The 20,111-nt window shown below is 38.5% G+C and overlaps 1 protein-coding gene across 3 annotated transcripts in view; it reads right to left on the bottom strand.

Annotated features, from left to right (window-relative positions):
* Window positions 1–20,111, bottom strand: part of LOC139727965 (rho GTPase-activating protein 45-like) — a 139,416-nt gene that overhangs the window by 52,245 nt on the left and 67,060 nt on the right. For all 3 annotated transcript variants that reach the window (XM_071638938.1, XM_071638939.1, XM_071638940.1), the window contains exons 2-3: window positions 9,781–9,921; window positions 8,526–8,775 (exon numbers count right to left, since the gene is read on the bottom strand). In XM_071638938.1, coding sequence (XP_071495039.1) covers window positions 8,526–8,775; window positions 9,781–9,921 — 391 coding nt within the window. The remainder of the gene's footprint in view (window positions 1–8,525; window positions 8,776–9,780; window positions 9,922–20,111) is intronic.

The raw sequence follows: 20,111 nt of genomic DNA, 5'->3' as shown, positions 1-20,111 counted from the left end.
ACAAATATGACAGCAATTTGGTTGAGAGAAATTGTCACATGTTCTTTGACTTCAATCAACATCATCGGGTAAGAGAAGGGGGGGGGGGGAATATTCCAGCAAAAACCTCAAAGAATGTGTGAAATCTGATAAACTAAAGCCAAAGCTGTGTCATATCTGAGGCAACAAATAGAGGAGCATTTGCCCTTTGGATCGAGTCAACTAGCATGGTAGCCAAACATGTGGTCAAATGACTTGAGACATCATTCGTTTTTACAATGATTCCTCTTCATTGTGCCTTATTTCATCAGAGAGATATCCATGTGTAGGGCCCTATTTGTATACTCACAATATATAAAGTATTTCACAACTGCACTGAATACTATAACAAAAAGTATATCAATATCTTCTTGCAAAGTGAGAAGAAAATATATTGTTGTTTCTATTTTCAATAGAAAGAAAATGTGAGATGAAATATAATGCCAGACATACACTCATACACATCAAACACTCATGTTCACAGAGATACTGATACAGCTGGCAAAATCCATTCCCACCCACCAGCACACTACAGAGTACCAGATGGGAAGAACCATTAAAACTCAATCAATCTTTTTTTTTCTACACTCTTGTGAAATCATACCTATCATATTTCTACAACATTCTTGCTCTGATGTGACTACATCATGATCAAAAGCCAGAATCTCATCAGTTTGAGATCACCTACTGCACAAATATATTGACACGGCCTGCAAAAAGATCGCTTTACCCTTTAAATCCTATTGTGTTTTCAGCAACCGTGCCTCGGTCTTATGTTACAGCATGTCATCCAAACCCTCCATACTGGTATGACTCTATCAAATCCCGAAGGGACGGACTCAAAACATGCAAACACGCTTGTGATGATTGATTTAGGTGTGCATACTACAGACAAAAGCTTTGCGGAGAAGTCTGATTTCTGAGATGATCACTTTGATGTTTGTAACCGAGGTAGCAGCCTTTTCCTTGCTCTCTTCATTTCATAACATGGTGAAAGAGTAAAATTATCTTTTGGGGATTAAAACATCTCCAGCTGTGTTGCCTTATTCATAGATCATTGCCAGAGAATGTTGTGGAAACTATCATTCAGTGACTGGGAATAACATGTACATAACCCTCCTAATCCCTATCTATCCTTAATGCCTTTCATAATGTGAGACTATACACATAATGACAGTTAAAGAAATTTGTCTGTTTGTACTTCACAGTCAAGTTTTGGATGGAGCACGTCTATCATTGAGTGCATAGTTTGGCAGCCAACAGTCAGGTGTATTTGCAACATGTGAGGCAACAATATGATTCCGATATCATTAAAATTAACTGCATACATGGAAAGAGTTTTATAAAGTCAGTTTTGCTGTTTCACACATATCCTAATAATCAATGTAGAAATTGCACCCTCGAAAACTTTTAGCTTCATGTAATATTTTGCTGTATACTGTCACAGTTATAGCAACTACAGTAAGTTCAAGTACTGCAGGACTCAATCCATCAGCATTTGTGCAAAAACAGACCAAAATTTGTTCCACACTACATGACACTTTTTGTTTTAGGTAAAATTTGCACAAGGCTAATATCATACTCAAAATCTCACAACAAATAAACATATATGTACATAATTGGATGAAGCCTAAAAATTGAATTTATACTTTTTTTTTTCTTTAGAGTGATACAGTTAGGCTATCTGTAATCGTAATCACATCAAAAATGAATGAAGTACATTAGGGATTATTTTTGTGTAGAGGCCACCCACAATTACTGCTCATATAAGACTGACGCTATAGCAAGCCACACGTGGCAAGAGATTTTCTCAACCCGCTGATATGCAAGCCTTGTTGTTGAGTCTGCAGTGATCAAAGGGCATATCACACATTGAAGATTGATTACGTTTGAAAGGTGTACGCTGCTTTGTGTTGACTGCATTCTCTCTGTCAACAATGAGACAAGTATGTTCTCCGGACAGTATGGACAGTATTACGTGTAATAGACACACAGACTACCACCTACTGGTTAATTCCTTCACAATAGGCTCTTTCACTGTATTTTTTACGGGGGGGGGGGGGGGGGGGGTTGTACGTAGCTTGTTGAGGACTTTCACCCCAGCTATGTTCGCTGAGAAAGGAGAGCAATGACCCCAATGGGTCCTCAAGTGAAACATGCTCATTCATTTGTGGCTGCACGCATCATTTGCGGGAATGAAGTGAATACAAAAGGATGCAACAACAAGCTTGGAGCTATAAGGCCTTTTCTCCTTGGCATGATTAATTGTGGCTGTTATAAATGGAGGCAAACACTATCTCGGTGGATACACTTGGTCAAAATGATCAACAACAATGACCACAGACTAAAGGTCAATCACATTCTCTAGGGACATGAGAAGAATTCATGTCATCATTTGTATATCACATATAGGCCCTACCTACACAACAAGGTCTTGGACACTATCACTTCGAAAGAAATTTCCATTTTATTTCCACAGGTCTATAGGGCCCTATACCTCTCACTACTCATCTACTCATCAACCTAACACAATGATTATGAGCCTGTTAAATGATTCTAGATATATATTAATGCAGATAGTTTCTGTGTCATCATAATCCTCAAAAAGAAAGAAATATGTTGTGCAAACTTTAATATAAAATGCAAAATCAATAAAAGAAATCTCAGTACATCAACTCTGAAACAAATTTTCTCTGAACGATGGACACCATAACACAGAGCTTTATTAAATTAAAAACCCTTAACACAAACAAACCAAAAATATCATACCCTCTTGTTCATAGGGTCTGACATGATTAGCATATTTTTCATGCTTGTATACAGGATGACACTTATGTGCTACAATATGTACCTATACTTTCACTGGTTCTTATTCCTAAACTTTCCGATCCTTATTTATACGCACAATTTCTAAACTGTACAGCAAAAACAAAAAACAAAAACAAAACAGAACAGAACAAGAAAACAAACAAACAATATCAACATCAACATCAACAACAGCAACAGCAACACAAACATAATATCTAGCTTCTCTTTCGAGACAGACTGAGAGAGGGAAGGAATTCACAGAGGTCTGAGAAGCCGATGGAATAGTGTCAGTAAATCAGGAAGGAAACTGCAGGTGCATGGCGCTTCACCTTCACACGCGGCTCTCCGGGAAGACAGGCCGTTGTTCGTTGACCTACCCAGCTGCCTTTCACAGGCCAATTATCTCGCTCATTGGCGGCTTTTCCTTAATTGAATGCATTCAGCTATACCTGTCCTGTCTATTGAGAGCCAAACTGCCTCATTACACCCGTCCATTCACTCTCTTTCCATGAGCACCCATACCAGAGAGGCATGGAGTTCTTAGAAGTCATTCCGAAGAGGAAATTGTTTCGATTGAATATTCAGAAACATCACAGCAGTATAGATTTGTAAGAATTTCAACGACCACAAACCGAATGGAGCATGGTGATCGTTTGAAATGTAGGTTAGTCATACTAGGCACCGTATTGACACCTAAAAGTAATTATGTGACTACATTTCTTTGTAGTTTTTTTCCTCATATATTTGCTGTGTGGGATTAAACTTTTATTCATTCTGTCTACACAATTTTTACTGTCTTGGAAAAAAGAACAGCTAGTCCTTTAGGTAGAGATGTGGATCTGAAATGTCTCTTGAAAAACTTAAATAACTGGTGACAGTATAGGGATGCCAAGTTCAAAAAAAGATTATGAGTGAGATTTTCATGACTCGGCATCTCGGCATGCGAATATGCGCACGAGCGAGGGTGTGGGAGGGGTTTTTTCCCCCCTGTGGCCTCCCACAGTAGGGAGCTTTTTCAATTTTTAGCTCTTAATGGTGCGATCAGGTGCATACTTAAGTGACTATTTTTTACTTATTTTGAAAGACAAAAGGGAAATATACCTTCATTTGCAACTATCACTTTAATTTTTTGAGCTATACTCATTATCATAGGCCCAGGTTGCAGACTTGGCCCGATGCGTGAGAAAAATGGGTGTCATGCCTGAGATCGTGAGATTGCCCCTAAATGCTTGAGTCTCACGCAGAATGTGTGAGACTTGGTAACTCTGACAGTATTTTGAACAATCTTGCAACAAATGAGAGTGAGCTGTCATATAATCAAGTGCTATTTGAAAAAAATATCGAAGAATAAAAGCTCTACTGTAAGCATTGCAAATGCAAAGGCAAGACATCTAATGTCATGTGATCCCACTTCTTTGTCTATGCACATGCTGAAACTGGACCACGTTAACTCACAAAACATTCCATACATTTGATAAAGTAGTCTCACATTTTCAAATCTAGATTGATTTTTCTCCAATATTCTGTGGCCTGCTGCCTATTAGTTTTCATCTAATTCACATGAGATGCAGATTTTAATTGCAGGGTACAATCTCCTTTACATGCATTGTACAGGCTGGCAATGAATACACTTAACACAAATAAAGCCAAGACGTCACAATGTCGCAGATTTCAAAACATCGTCTGGCACAGGCTTTTCTCGTCCAGCGGGTAAGTTTTAATTGCTTCTTAGCTGGGCCATTGATCACTCATCTGGAGGTTTGCCCCTCTAAATCGACACTGGGGATTTGGGACCATGACATAATGTTCCTCGACTGGGACTCTCATCAGAGCGAGACGAACGCCAAACAAATTGAACAGAAAAGACAGAGCAACACCAACAAATCCGACAAGAAAGGATCAAAAAGGGAGGGGGGAGGAGGAGGAGGAGGAGGGAGGAGTAGAGGTTGAAGGGAGTATATGACAACTGAGGGGGTTATAATCAATTGCCATCGATTCAAAACCCTGGTCCTAAGCAGACGGTGATCAATAAGCTCATCAAAGGGGCGCTCCCCGAACAATGTTGTAGTGGAGCAAGAACCATGGGGTGTCCTGTCATTCATCCAGAACCCTCAAGTCCTTTCTCCACCGAAATGGTTCAGCCTTCCCGAGACACCTCTTGGGCACTCTTCAGACTTGATGGGATGATAAACCATTTTTCCCTGAGTTCTCTCCAAGGTCGAGTTGGGATGAGGGTGATTAGCATTTATTCTCTATTACACTATTCTATGTGTGATGCATGTTTAAAAATAAAGTCATCCAAAAACATGAGAGCATGGTATGTCAACGGTATGTCATTGGGAGCTATAGAAAGACACAAAAGGCACTGAGAGCCAAACAACCGTTACAAAATGAGCATCACACTCGATTGATGCATATTGAGCTTGGTCTAATTTCCTACCTCATGTATTGTACCTATTCTGCTGCATCATCAATCATCATATTTTCTCCTGCCTCTGATCACAGTCATTAAGTGGTGACAAAATTGATGAATGTCCACATCGCCACCGAGTGTCTGATCAAACTTTATGCCTAAGCTGAAAAAGCACCTATCCCTGGAGATATAATCATATATTCCTATTCATGAAATTCCAAATCCAGTCCACATTTCATACCAGAATGAAATTGAACAGTTTGGTGAACATGACGTGTGAGTTGCAAATTGCCATTGGCAGATGGCATTTATTATGAATTTCGGCCAGGCCTGGGGGGAAAAAAAAGACCAGACCAGCATGCATGCAATTTTACCCAGTGGGGATACAACTTAGGTTGAATTTATAGCTATATGACACAGAAAAACGTTCATATTAAGTATAATGTCAAAAAAGTAATTGAGTACGTTTATGTTTCACACGGATGTGAACATCAAAACAAACTTGCTCTACAGTAAAATTCAATACAACAGACATTAGAACCATTCAGATCATTCAACCCTTTAGGACAAACTTACTTTGCAATATTTCCCATAGACACCAGCCTGGCTATACTGGCAAATAATACTATTTTAGTTACCCGGTTATCCTCAACATAGGGTAGCGAAAAAGGAATCGCTGTGGCTCAGTGGGTATGACCAATAATCATTAGGTCCCTGGTTCAAGTTTTCCTGCAGCCGTGGTTGTGCCCCTGAGCCAGACTGTTTATTCCCATTGCCTAGACTTTTGAGGGGACTTGAAGCCATCTGCTCAAGGTATTTTTGCCCGAAAGTTTTTAAGGACTTCCATATTGGCCAAATAAAATACATTCAAACACAAATATAGTATAAATATAATAATGCAACATAAAGCAGCATCCTTTGCTCTCCAGGGTCCTGTTTCATAAAGCTGTTCATAAAGTTATGCATGACTTTACAAATGACTGAAATAGGAAGTGCCAATATGTGTGCCCAAACTTTTTTTCCTTATGTTTTAACAAAGTACGACTGTAAATATGTCAATATTTCATCTACATTGGGGCAAAAATACACTTTCAGCTAAAAGTGGGCATTAACATGCAAAAATAATCATTGTCATCTGCAAATTTCAACTCTAGCTATTGAAATTAGCAATGAATAGGAAACCCACTTGGTTCGCCATATTTAAGTCGTTTGTAAAATTGTGCGTAACTCTAAGAACGGCTTTGTGAAAAAGGGCTCAGAGTGAACTTATTTTTCAAATGTTGGAGGCACGCTGTGTGCCTACAATTACGCTGTCTACACAGACAACTATACCTCAGTAGAAGTTCAACCACCTCTGGCTATCAATTGATCTTCATCTTGAGGATTCAGTCTCCATGGGGAAAATCAATCATCATTCACTTGTATTTCAAAAGCACTCATGTGTCTTCACCAATGCCTCTCTCCAGATATCTCATCGCTGGCCCATTATTTGTGGGGGCTGGTCCAATCCATGAGGGGTACCAATTATCCAATAAGACGGGACCTCCCCACCAACAGGATTTGCTGTCCACTACCAAACTCATTTATTGTAGCAACAGGAGGATCAGCAAAAGTGCTGTACAATCCACAGTTTAACTACTGTTTGGCTGATTCAATTCTGTTCATGTCAGATCCAGACTTGCTCTATGTCACATGTGCATTCCAAAGTTCATGTCCATGATGTCATTTTCTTGATTCTTGATTGATTTACCTTTTTAGTGTTGTTTTTGTGGGGGGTATAGCACTACAAACACTTTTTCCGTACATCAGTAATCTTGCATGTCACATTATGCCTTCATATCATTGCGGGAAAACTGATTGCAGATAGACATTAAAAATCCAAACCTGCATTGAACCTTAACCCTTAATGAACATGTACATACTGTATAGCTTTCTAAAATTTAATTTTATCTCTCTCCTCTCAAACATTTTGGGGAAAAAAAGAATTGATTCTACTTTGAGGTTAAGTACATACTATTATGCCTATTTTGAAGGCGACCCTGACATGTCAATTTTCATCAGACTTTTTTTTCTCTCTCTCTGATTTTCTATAAACCATATTTGCTGTTCAAAAGGATATTTCAGTCACAGGTATAATGGGAGTATATCTATCAAGTATATTCTTGCCGGTAGTATTGATACAAGTTGATTACAAGGTAACCCCTTTCTGAATAGTTCAAATCCCACAAAATGTCAATCAGATGGATATGGATCAATGCACACTGGAAAGAAAAATATATTTTGCATCTAAAACTAAATATGCAAATATGAAGGTGAGAGGAGGATAAGTTTATTCTAAAGTATTTCATTCAAAGTCATAGTTAAAATGATCAGGGTAAGCAAATTTGTACTACAGTTCAGAATAACTCTAAACCCAATTATATCAAGTAACAAGAGTTTGCTTGTCCAGCTCGCAGGGACTCGTTGGGTATCGTGGTGTGGTAATACAGGAAACCGCAGGAAGTAATACACAACACCAGTCAGTCAGTCCTCACTAACCAAACCCATTGCCGACATACATTCTTTCACTCTGTTCCTGATTTGATTTCTCTGTTTGTGCCTCATTCAAAAATTAATTTCTAGTAAACGGGTTATGACAGCCAATCAAATCGCAGAACCAGCCACACTAAAGTCTCTGTTCCAGACTTGAAACTTACATTTCCATGGCATTGGGTCACACAAGTGTGACAACAAATCCTTTCTCACCACGTAATTTTAAATCCATGGAAAATGGACTGAAGTTTTTTCGCTACATCTATGTAGTAAAAGAACTTTGGACACAAATAGTGCAAAATGTGAGATTACAAAAAATGTCTAATACATAAAAAGGCCTCATCTTTGACACACTGTGCCATCTACATGTACCATGTGAATATCATACACTCATTCATTTATAAATCTGTTAATTCTTCCATTCATTCATTCATCCAATCATTTATTGATACCATATGCAGCATCCTCTTCATCAAATGAAATATAATTTGGAATCTTTACAGAAATGTTACTGATACAAAGGCTCATGGTTTGATGTTCCTGCTACAAAGGCTCATGGTTTTATAAAGTTATGGCAATGGGTCCAAAGTGATGGAATATCAATATCCTGATGAAAAAGAAAGGAAAACAAGAATTATACCTCGAAAACTTGTAAAATAGAAAGCCATATGCAGTGGAAGATTGAGAGAAAGATGAGAAAGACACGGAGAGTAAGATGAGAGATTGTGAGCTGCAATATCTGCTGCCATCCTACCTGCATTGGGCTCAAAGATGGTCTTGAGTTTGTCGAGGGCCTCCGAGAAGTTCCGGACATCTCGCGTCAGCTGGAGGATTTCCTCGTGGTTGACAATCGGCGCCTCCATGCAGTCCGACGTTGAGTTCAGGCTGGTTGACGAGTTGCTCTTGGACAGTCTGTATCCGGCGGTCAGTGGTCCACCACTGGACATAACAGCGATGCTGGCGGGACGGGCGTAACTCTCACTGAGATTGCTCCCCCGCTTTGTCTAAAGGGAACGGAAGAAATGCACAATTTCACATTGCCATCTTCTAGATGCTGACTCAGTGTGTATTTTCAGTTTACTACTAAAATGTCATAAATGCCTGTAGATCCTTCGCAAAGGGGAATATTAATAGCGCTCAACACGCACTCCACAAGTTCCTTTAGCGGCAGCTGACGTATGATATGACCTCATTCATAACAATTCCAAATTACAGAGTACACATCATATCACATGCTCCAGACTGATACGAACTGACTGTCTGAAGTCACGTTCCAAACTCTTCAAGCCAACCAGGCATGTCAAACATTTAGTTTCAAGATCTACAGTATGACATTTCAAGTATATGGACAGCATCCATTCATTCATTTGTACGACACATTCATGCCTGCTGTATGTCATCTGCTGACTTTTATGGTCGATTGCAACAAACCACAAGGAGGCAATACTGTGCACCAGTTTTCTGAGTCTGTTTGATACAACATGAGGAATACTCCTACAACATACAAACAACTAAAATCACATGGTCGGGATGCTATTTTTGCATTCCCATAGAACATCATGTTGGTTCAATCTCTGGCATTTTTTTTTAATTGTGTTACTGGGTTCTTGATGAATATTTGCTTCAATTGTTCTTAATGAATGTTAGCTATTAAAATATAAAGTCAAATGTCATATACCTGCACGTTAATATTGACTATCATTTTATTAAAATAACTCTAAGGTCAAGTTTCTTTAGCATAATTTCTTTACTTAGCATAAAATGCAATTTGCAGTCATTGCTACATTTTGGGAAAGCAGCTCTTGATACAGTTGCACTATCTACATCATTTTAATTTTTTGACTACCTTGGGTCTATGGAAATAAAACGATTGCAAGCATACTTTGAATGCAAACTTCTGGATTCACACACTAATGCAATTAAGTTTGACATACTGTATCCCATGTTGTCTCTTCTGTACAAAGGTAGTTTACCACCGATTAACGGCCCAATTAAAGTTTTCGGCTCACCTTCATACTCCGCGCACGGAGCGTCAGATCCCAGTCAGGGTGCTGACCCCGGGGGGAGGGGAGAGGTCCGAGGGGGGATCCAGGAGAAGTGATGTCTGAGGCATTCAGGGAGCTGGGACTGCACAGCGAGACATCCACTTCCTGCAAAAGACGAGTGGGGGAAGGAAAGAAAGATGCTTTTAATAGAAAAATCACACAAATCAGGATACGAGTGCTGGTGATTTTGGCTGAACAGATGCTGAATAGAGGGTACAGGTAGAATTGACAAGATTACACATTGCAAATCGTTGCATGATTCGATTCTGGTTTCATCACTTAAAAGGGATTCAGTGATTGTCTGTCCGAGTGTAAGAAGCTATCGATGGGTTGTAGGAAAGAAGTACATTGTATCATGTGAAAATGCTACAAATATAGGGCATGATATCTGTATCAAAACAAAACAACAAATAAGTCAGTTGTATGAATCACCAACATGAAAACATGAACTCAAAGAACCCCATTTACTCTTATTCTATCCCTTTATGTTTTGTACTCGACTATAATCATTTTCTTGGCTCATTTTTCCACTAAATGATTATAATCTATGCGAAAAATTTGAAATGATAATTTTCAACTATATACACATACATCATACACAGGAGAATCAAAAGTATACTTGAGGGCATAGGGCAACCTATCATGGCAGGTTTGAAAGCAAGTTCACTACAATATCGTACTGCTCGAATATTTGGGGAACAAAAGTTAAAGAAGAACACTCATACAATAAGGGTACTGACCGTACACGTACAATGCCATGTACATCTCCCTATCAACTACAAAAACTGGACTTCAAATAGGAGGTGCAGTTACAGCGTAGAAACAGCAAATTTAAGTGCACGTCTCCTGGAGATCATCATAATACATTTGATGGCAAAAGAGTAAATGGTACAAGTTGGGACATCAAATTATCTCTAGATAAGTAAGGCTTTTCAATAGAAGGAGTAATACAAAAAAAGATGCCATGCCACTTTCCAGTTTCTGCTAAGTGTTCCTAGTAGCACTTCATGGAACACTTGCTATTAAGTATAATATAAAGGGAGTTCAGGAGATAAACTAAGTAACTAATAATATGTGACCCGCGACAACGGTTTCAGGCAAAAGTCGCAAGAGCAAATTCCCTCCTAGGCGGGGTACAAAGATTTTGACCATTATTTTTGTCGATTTAGGTTTTTTGCAGAAATCGAATCTTTGATATGTTTTCTACATCTACACTAAATTTCAGAGCATAAGACTAAGTTTTTCCTATCGAAAATGGAATTTTAAGCACCCTATGTTGGATCGCACTCGTCAGTTTCGAGCTTCTTTCGCACCGTGTTGCTACGGCGCAGGGTCTCGCATGCAATTGGCTGGTGCGTTGCATACATTTACATAATTCGGCTTTCGGAGACACCAGTTGCAGCGTTTGGGGAATGCTTTGTCCACGCGTGCACAATTACATGCTCCATTGTTCTTGGTATAGTGGTTTATATACGCTCTCTCTGTAGTGCGTGCTCTTCGTTTGGCTTTTATACCGCAATGTTCGACAACGGAAGTGAAACAAAAATCATGTAGCATGACATAATCGTGTGAAAAGAAAACTAAATATTCTCAAATTTGTCTACTTGTACATGTAGTAAAAATTATGACAGCAGACTCACTCAATGGAAGGTAGATGAGAGGAAAGGAGCGGTCACATGTGACCAATTATATTCAAATACTACACGTCAAGATCGCACCAAACTAACGAGTCGTTTATGTTTGTTTGTTTGTTTGTTTTAATTTAATTAGCACCACCAAACAAAGCAATATATGCATGTCTTGTAAAAAGCAAAACAAACAGGAAGCGTGACCCTTGCCAGCAATAGCAATTTTCTGCCTTCAAAAGGGTCGCCAATAATAAAGATAAATCAACCACAATGAAAACGCGATTTGTAAATGTGTGGATTGTCCACCGCTCCTGTTACATGCACACGGTCAGGGCGTGTGGATGCCATTGCGTAATGCGTGCACCATACACATGTACATGTACACCATACGTGCAATTATCGTATTCGCCATCTTGAAAGACGTACTGGTAAACAAACCCGAGCGAAATGCATTGTTTTTCGGCTCCATACGCTGAGCTCCGAGGAAGGTGCCCGCGAAATTTGACTCTCTCAGTGAGCCAATCAGAAGGCGATGTGGTTGCTAGAGGCGGAGCTCAACATCGATTGGCACCATCGTACGGATGGGTGATTCTCCCCTCGCATCGCCGCTCGGACATTTGTCTTTGAGAAAGAGGTGAATCTTCAAAGCCTGTTTTCTCGCAATTTTGTCAGGCTAACAACTTAAAAAGTGCATTTTATTTCTCTTCTATGCCCACTTATGGTGCCGAAGAATACAAGTCTTTTATATCAATGCAAAGCTTAGGAAATGGGCAATGTGATTCAGTGAAAAAATGAATTTTCAAAATTCCCGACTTTTGCCTGAAACCGTTGTCGCCGGTCACATATGGTACGAGTAAAATTTTTCATCAGCTCACACAGAATACTGTAAAATGAGGAATTTTCGCGTGCATTCTAATTTCGCGAGCGCTAAGATTCGCGAAATTAAAATGCACGCGAAAGTTCTTATCTACACTATATGCATTGAATGCCAGTGGCAGTTTGCGAAAATTTCATGCCGCAAAAAAAGGCCGTCGGCTCCAATTCGCAAAAAATTCATGCCGCGAATATATCATGTTTTACGGTAGTTGATTGCAGGTTTGATTCTGTGACCAAGGTATTGTACAGCGCTTTACATGAGTAATATTAATATGCACTACTGTATGTGTGAAAGCACTACAACATGTACAAAGACAGGTATCGTCATCAAATTTTTTCACAACACAAAACCTGTCGTGGAGGCAGCTAATAATATTTTGACATCTCAAGGAGAGAAGATGAGTCAATGAAGTCAATAAATATGTGATCTATGCAGAACAGTAAATTGATGTTGTATCAATAATCACTTCCCGTGCCGACATGGTACTGCAGATGCAATAATTGGCTTGAAAAGGTCTCGCTATAATTTCTACTGCATGGAATTGAAGTATCAAAAAAATCACTCATCCAATATCTGGAGGGAAAAAAAACATAATTAGCAAAAACTTTTTTTTTCATTTTTGTACTAAGAGTCCTTTCAAGTATCAGAGTAAACTTGTATAGGCAATACTAGTCTTTGAAGAATGTCGTTAAAGATTAGCAATAGATGCATCACACATACCTGATCTCTAGGCTCAAAGTGATAAATGATTTTGTCAAAACTACTGCTTACAAAGTCAAACACTCTGATAAAAAAATCCACTGGACGGCCTTCCTCATAAAAGAAAAGGGAAGTGCTCTGGCTGACACATGCTGTACAATGAATCCCAAGCCAAGTTTCAAAGCATGTCTGGCTGACTGGATGATAAATCTGCTATTGATATCGCTGTGAAAGGGGACAGCGACATTTGTATCTCTGCCAGCATGCATGGGTATAAATCATACACAACTTGAACTGGGCAATATATCTTGTTTTCTTTTCATTTTGAACTGCATGATCCCTGTTCCTTTCCTTCGGCCCAAAGCGGAAACCAAAGAACCCAACCAAACTGGCTCCACTGCAGGATGTTTGAACACTTTAAAAATACAATTTCATTGGCAGGGGGAAGGCATAACTGGAGATTTCTATCAGCTGACTCAAAGGCCAGTAGAGCAAACACTTCCCTGTATGATCAATGGGAAGCCAGCGCATGGCCTCTACCATGCATGCTTGTTTTTCCCCGCTCTGTGGACCTCTCTGTTTTGAGTGAGTCACAATTCAAAGTGCAAATTCAATCCAATGTTCAAGTTGGCTTAAATAGTTTTAATAGCTGGAATAAAATCAAACAAACAGAGAGATAAGAAGAAGATGAATCTGACGTACGATGAGAAACTTATACCCCCCCCCTCCCCATTTGGAAATAATTTTCCAACTCAAATTTGATTAGCAATTTCAGATGATGAACCATACTTTAAATGATATGCTGTACACTTCTATGAAAGAAATCTGCTACACAAAAGTTAGTTTGTGTAGCAGTGGTGTAAAAATGCATAGCAAATTGCGATGCGATACCAGGAAAATTATTCCCTGCACATCTCTTTGGAACGGGGGTATTGCGGCATTGTGTTGTAACGTTTCAAATTTTTCATTGAACATTTACATTTGTTGCAGCCAGTCTTCAGCCATACATACAATGTATGCATGGAGTATGATGCCCTCACCTTATAAATCTCACAACGGCCTTTACTATCTCTACCAAACTAAATATCCTCTAAACAAAACCATGAAGGGAGACTTTGTTTCAAATCACTGATTGCATTATCATAATCATCATTTTTTGGAGTAACCGGGGATTGTAGTTGTTGAATTATCAACAACGACAAAAAACTCTAGGATATGTGCAATATTTTGTGTATGATCCAATGGGAATGTTGTGAGGTGATGACATCATCACTTCAAATAATTTGCAAATGTAAGATTGGCACCAATATTACTATTTGGCAAGAAAACAAAACACCTTAAAGGTGAAACTTACACACTCTTTAACTTTCTCATTATATGTCAGATGTAGATGAAACTTGGCTAAATTTCACCATTATCTTCTAAAACAGAAGTCTACTTCAAAGATAAAGTCGCTGCACATTACACTACCATTATAGTACCAAGAGAAAATGTACATGACATGTGTACTCATAACACGCTACGAAAATACAAGTGTCTGAGCAATGCTGGTGCTGTTTTGTTTTTTTTTATACACGATGCAAACTTGCAAAACTCAATATCTGGGAGCGAAATCACAAAGAATACTAACATTGACAAATTTACGGAAATTACACTCTGAAAATTACATTAGAACCTGAATAGCAAAACCATAGAATACTGAACAAGTTTGGGGTCAATGTTGGTAAAAAGTCTCGATCCTGTAAGCCACTTTAACTGTAAGAGCTAGTCAGCTACGAAGTTACATAATGTTACAGTTTTCATAAGTCAACGTAGAGTAATTCATCTATCAGTTGCAATTAAAAAACAACTCGATGCAAGAAGTTCAGCAACTGATCACATCATTTACCTGGAAGTGCACACCATCTGCAGTATCTGGAATGAACAAAGTGATTCAGGTGTAGTGTATACCTAATGCTCTGAATCAAACTCACATGTTGTCCCTAGAGTAGATACTACAAGACCATAACAGTTATTTTTCAGTGTTTGTTTGCAAGATTTGTGGTGCTTTGGCAAACAAGGAAACCATAAAGGGATTATCAGGCAGCTTACTCAGTCTGTGACTCAAAAGTACCAAGCTGGAAGATACTATCAACAAGATTAGACAGTCTCACACCCCACACATCACAAGTGCATCATAGAGGAAATCCCTAAGGAAAAAAAAATATGAAAGCTGGAATCGATAAATTGGCCCTGAAACACAGGATAAGGCATGAGGCTAATAGTTGATGTATGACCATGACACCTGAAGAGCTACAGTGTACCAATATAATCCAAAATGAAGGAGGATCCAAAGAGCTATCATGAAGATACTTAGCCAGTGTGTTAAAATAGCCACATTCACACATTGGACTGATTGCTTTCTGCATTGCAATGCAAAAAAAAACAATTTTATTTGGCACCATTCACATGTGAACAAATTATCACAGTGTTTGAAAAACAAATGAACAGTGCCTGGAACCTAGGGATTTGACCCTGAGCATCCAAACTTGAGTTTCTCTTTGTATGTGACTGTGCACAATCACTCCTGAAGGCAAAGTATCACGATGTTACAGCAAAAAAAAAATCAAGCTAGATTGATTTTTGCATGGTGATGCAGATCACAATAATGATTTATTTTCTTGTGTCCACACACACAAATTAACAGTTTTCGATTAGCATTGTAGAACTCAAGTTCCAGAAAGCATAAATTTGGGTGTGTGTAAACAACACTTTACATTCCAATAGGGCCAAAATAATTCCCAATCAATAACACTGATTCATAGTTTGTGTCTACGGAATTTCATAAACCAACTTTCCATTTTACATGACTACACGGTTGTAGGTAACTGTGTATATGATATTGGCACTCCTTACAAAAAGCCTATAAAGGTGTGTACTATTTGAAAAAAAAAACCAAACACACAAATGTTTGAATACGATTTCTTGATCTTGCAACTGTCATACAACACATGAAAAAAAAAATCTTGTCCCAAACTGGAAGTAAAAATCCTCTACACTATAAAAGAAAACAAGCAAAATTTATGATGTCCAAAATGGTGATATCCAGAAATGCAGATATCACATTTCACACCATCAAATTAATCAAACATGATTGCATTACTCTGGTACATGCTTTCTTTCTTCTTCTTCTTTTTTTTCAAAAGAATGTCTGAGTCTAGCATTGCACTAATGAAGTAAGATCCTGGCACTTGTGTAATTATTCGAATATAATTCTTCATGATGCAGCAAACATCTCTCCATGAATTCCACAGGTTTCTTACAGATACATCCAATGTTCATGGCTCATTCTTTATGTTTCCTGTCCCACAATTGAAACTTCTGACTCATCCCATTTAAGCTGGCAATCAGATCACAATGAAAACGACAGCAGTTCAGACAGGAGCCCGAGGATTCAATGCCATAAGATCTACAGGTGCAATAGTTTGAATGAGTGAAACCCTTAAATGCTATCTACGGCAAAGCAGAGCTTCCCATATTAGTATTTCATAATCCAAGTCCTTCATTACCCTGCAAATGTAGGTATGCAGGCTTTAGTCCGTCCTAATCACACACATGTGAATTTGAGGGCCGAGGATATTGCATCAATTCTTAGGCTTTCAACCGCAAATCGCTCGTGGTCATACTGTGTACGTGAGGATCTTCTCAAAGAGCCCGCCACCAGATCCAACGACTGCCGACGTACGTCCCAATGAGGCCCCGGAAACTCTGACTTTAGAATCACTTCCTGGTTGGCCCTGTGTGACCTACCCTTCGGCTGACTGTTCCCTAGTTCGGGCAACCGACACATTCCACATCTCTGTCCTCACATGTATACAAATTCACACTCATACTCATACTAACACACTCACAGCTCACACAACCACATTGAATGCAACTTGTAAACACTGCGCCTCTTCCGCACACACAGAAGTCTGTCCTTATACTCACTTTTGAAAAAGAAAATATGTGATGATCAAGTTCTAAACAAACCACTTTTGTTATAATACGTGACTTCCCAGCTGAATCAAGCAAAACCAGAATTAACTAAAACTGTACAATCTTCATTCTCGGTCTGTGAGTGTAATTGGGTAATTCCATGAAGTTGGGGCAGTGTCCATGTAGCATCGTGATATTTGAAAAATAATTTCAGCATAACTCAATGTATATTATGCTATACATTTATTGTTTGTAGGCTTTATATTTGCATTGAGGCCACACATTTTCCTGGAAATTTTGTGCCATTCAGACTCAATTTTGATGAAGTTATTAAACAATATGTAACGGTGTCCTGTAGCATCGTGACGTGTCCATGTAGCATCGTGATATTTTAAAATTTGGTCCGAAGAGACAAATTATGGCAATTAGCTTGACCAAAATTTGATGCAGTATGCATATTTACTAGATTAGTCAGATAGCTAAATATCTCAAATTTCCTGTACACAGTTTTAATTTTAAAAGAAAATTACAAAATGTATCACGATGCTACACGGTGTCCTTTTTTGTGACATTTGGTGGACACCGCGTAGCATAGTGACACATTGTGTAATTTTCTTGTAAAAGTAAAACTGTGGAAAGGAGAGTTAAGATATTTAGCTATCTGACTAATCTAGTAATTATGCATATTATATCAAATTTTGGTCCAGCTAATTGCATTAATTTGTCTTTTAGGACCAGATTTTAACTATCACGATGCTACATGGACACGTCACGATGCTACAGGACACCGTTACATTTTTTGAAAATAACTTCATCAAAATTTAGTCTGAATGGCACAAAATTTCCAGGAAAATGTATAGTCTCAATACAAATGTAAAACCTATAAAGAATATATGTATAGCATAATTAGTATTGAGTTATGCCAAAATGTCACACTTTGTGCCCCAACTTCACGGAATTACCCAATTCTATACCATGTTGAATTACATTCCAAGCTTGACATTTTCAAATCATATCTGCCCATCAGACAGGTATAATTCTTTTAACATCCTGTTATTCATACATCATTGATAGCTAAAGGTCACTGCTGGGGCACATTCCTTCATACTGTATGCACACTATACACTAGAAGACTAAATTACGAAAAATGTGCGTTCCAGTGGCACTCAGATAGAACAATCAGGCTATTCAGATTAGCAGAATTTTAGCTCTGCTGGCTCAAATTTCCTTATTGATCAATACATATCAACCAAACAATCTTTCACACAAAGCAAAATGTTCAAAGGATCTTTTCATCTTCTTCAGTGAATCTTGTTATACCAGACTGATTTATAAAGACAAGGATGTACTATTGTCTTCCAAACAATCTTTCACACAAAGCAAAATGTTCAAAGGATCTTTTCATCTTCTTCAGTGAATCTTGTTATACCAGACTGATTTACAAAGACAAGGATGTACTATTGTCTTCTTATACGTCATTGTCGTGTTTGAACAACACAAGGAGTGACAGTCATCGTCTGACAGTCATCTTGAAGGTACAATACTGACATTGCCAGGCGGTGCGATGCCATGACAACCGAGGCCATGGTAACTGGTGCCATAGCAACCAGACAGGACAGAGTCATTATCAGCTCCTATCCCACATCTTGTTCACTGGTCTGTGGTTTAAACGTAATTAGAGTATGGGCTTATACAGCTGTACATCACTTTGGTACATGATTACAATCTCCTCATGTGGGACTGAATGTTAGGATGTAGTGACAAAGAAAACAATAGTCACCAAATGAACATACAGCTGTACTGTAAAGCAAGATATTTTGTGGCATAAAATGTTCGCTTATTGGAGCCGACGGCCTTTCTCGCATCATGAAATCTTTGTGAATTGTCTCTGGTAATCAACTCATCTAGCGTAAACAAATACTTTTTCATGTACTTAACTTTTGCGAATCTTGGCTCTCACAAAAATTTGCAAAATTAAAATGTATGTGAACATTCCTCCTTTATCAGTAGTATCCTAAAAGCAGTTCAATGCCGCAACACTTTTATTGTATGACTCGGGCACTACCCACCATTTGATTATTTAAAGATATTCCCAATGTTTCATTTCATGCAAATGTTCTCCTATCTGTTGTTTTGTGTCTCTAAGCCATTCAAAGGATTTTTTTTTTGGTTATGTAATACGGCCTACCTACAATTCATATGAATATTCTAATTCTATCATTTGTGTTCATTGCAAGCAATATCAGGTATGCTGGTACACTGTCTTGCGTGTTTTGTTCTGTTAGAACTGTCCTGTCAAACCAAAGTTAGACCAGTCAGGTACTGGTTAATGTAATAATGAATAATACATCTGTTGGCCAAAACAACTATTGGCTGATGCTGTCAAACTAACCAGTTGTATTGACTCTTTAAAACTTTTATGTAACATAAATTTAACATGGCTACATCTGATTTTATGCAAAACATGACGAGAGAGTGGGAGAGAGAAAAGAGAGGTGGGGGGGGGGGGGGGAGAGAGGAAGCGAGAAAGACAGGCAGATAGGTACATACTAGTGTAGCATAGGCCAATTACACGAAGATACACTTGGCAGTACTTTCTGCTGGCACTGACCTCAGTGAGCAGGTATTGGGTATTAAAGGTCCAGTTCACCTTTGGGAGCACTTGATTTTAAAATTTTTCAAGATATGACATTTAATTCATATGTGTAGGTCTGTTGTGCCACAAAACATCCCATCATATAATTTTTTTTGCAATATAGCCTAAAATATAAGGGAAAAGTGGATGATCCCTTAAAAGCTTTAGCATGATGGCAACAAAAGTCCAATTGCTTTGTTTTGTTCTGTTTTACTCTATTTCAAAATAGTTACAATCTGAATATAAAGTAGAACTGTTTAAAAAGTGATCCTAGAATACTCTGTATAACTCTACAGGGTGCAAGAGGAATTGAAATATTGGATGTTAGTGTACAGAGCTGTATTCCCTTTGCTGGATATCAAAATCTCCATAAACTCTCAACCAAAAGGAGGTGACTGGCTTTAGAATGGCATGTGCAAAATTTAGGATCAAACCACCCTCCAGGTTTCGCAAAGGAGGAGTATAAACATTCCCGAAATAGCTACCTAATTTTCTCTAC

The sequence above is a fragment of the Diadema antillarum genome, unplaced genomic scaffold (genome assembly GCF_040938485.1).
Source record: "Diadema antillarum isolate AM-2024a unplaced genomic scaffold, OU_Dant_1.0 seq00000160_RagTag, whole genome shotgun sequence".
NCBI classification, from domain to species: Eukaryota; Metazoa; Echinodermata; class Echinoidea; order Diadematoida; family Diadematidae; genus Diadema; species Diadema antillarum.
The sequence above is the reverse complement of the archived record's forward strand: the minus strand, read 5'-3'. Positions and strand labels throughout refer to the sequence as shown.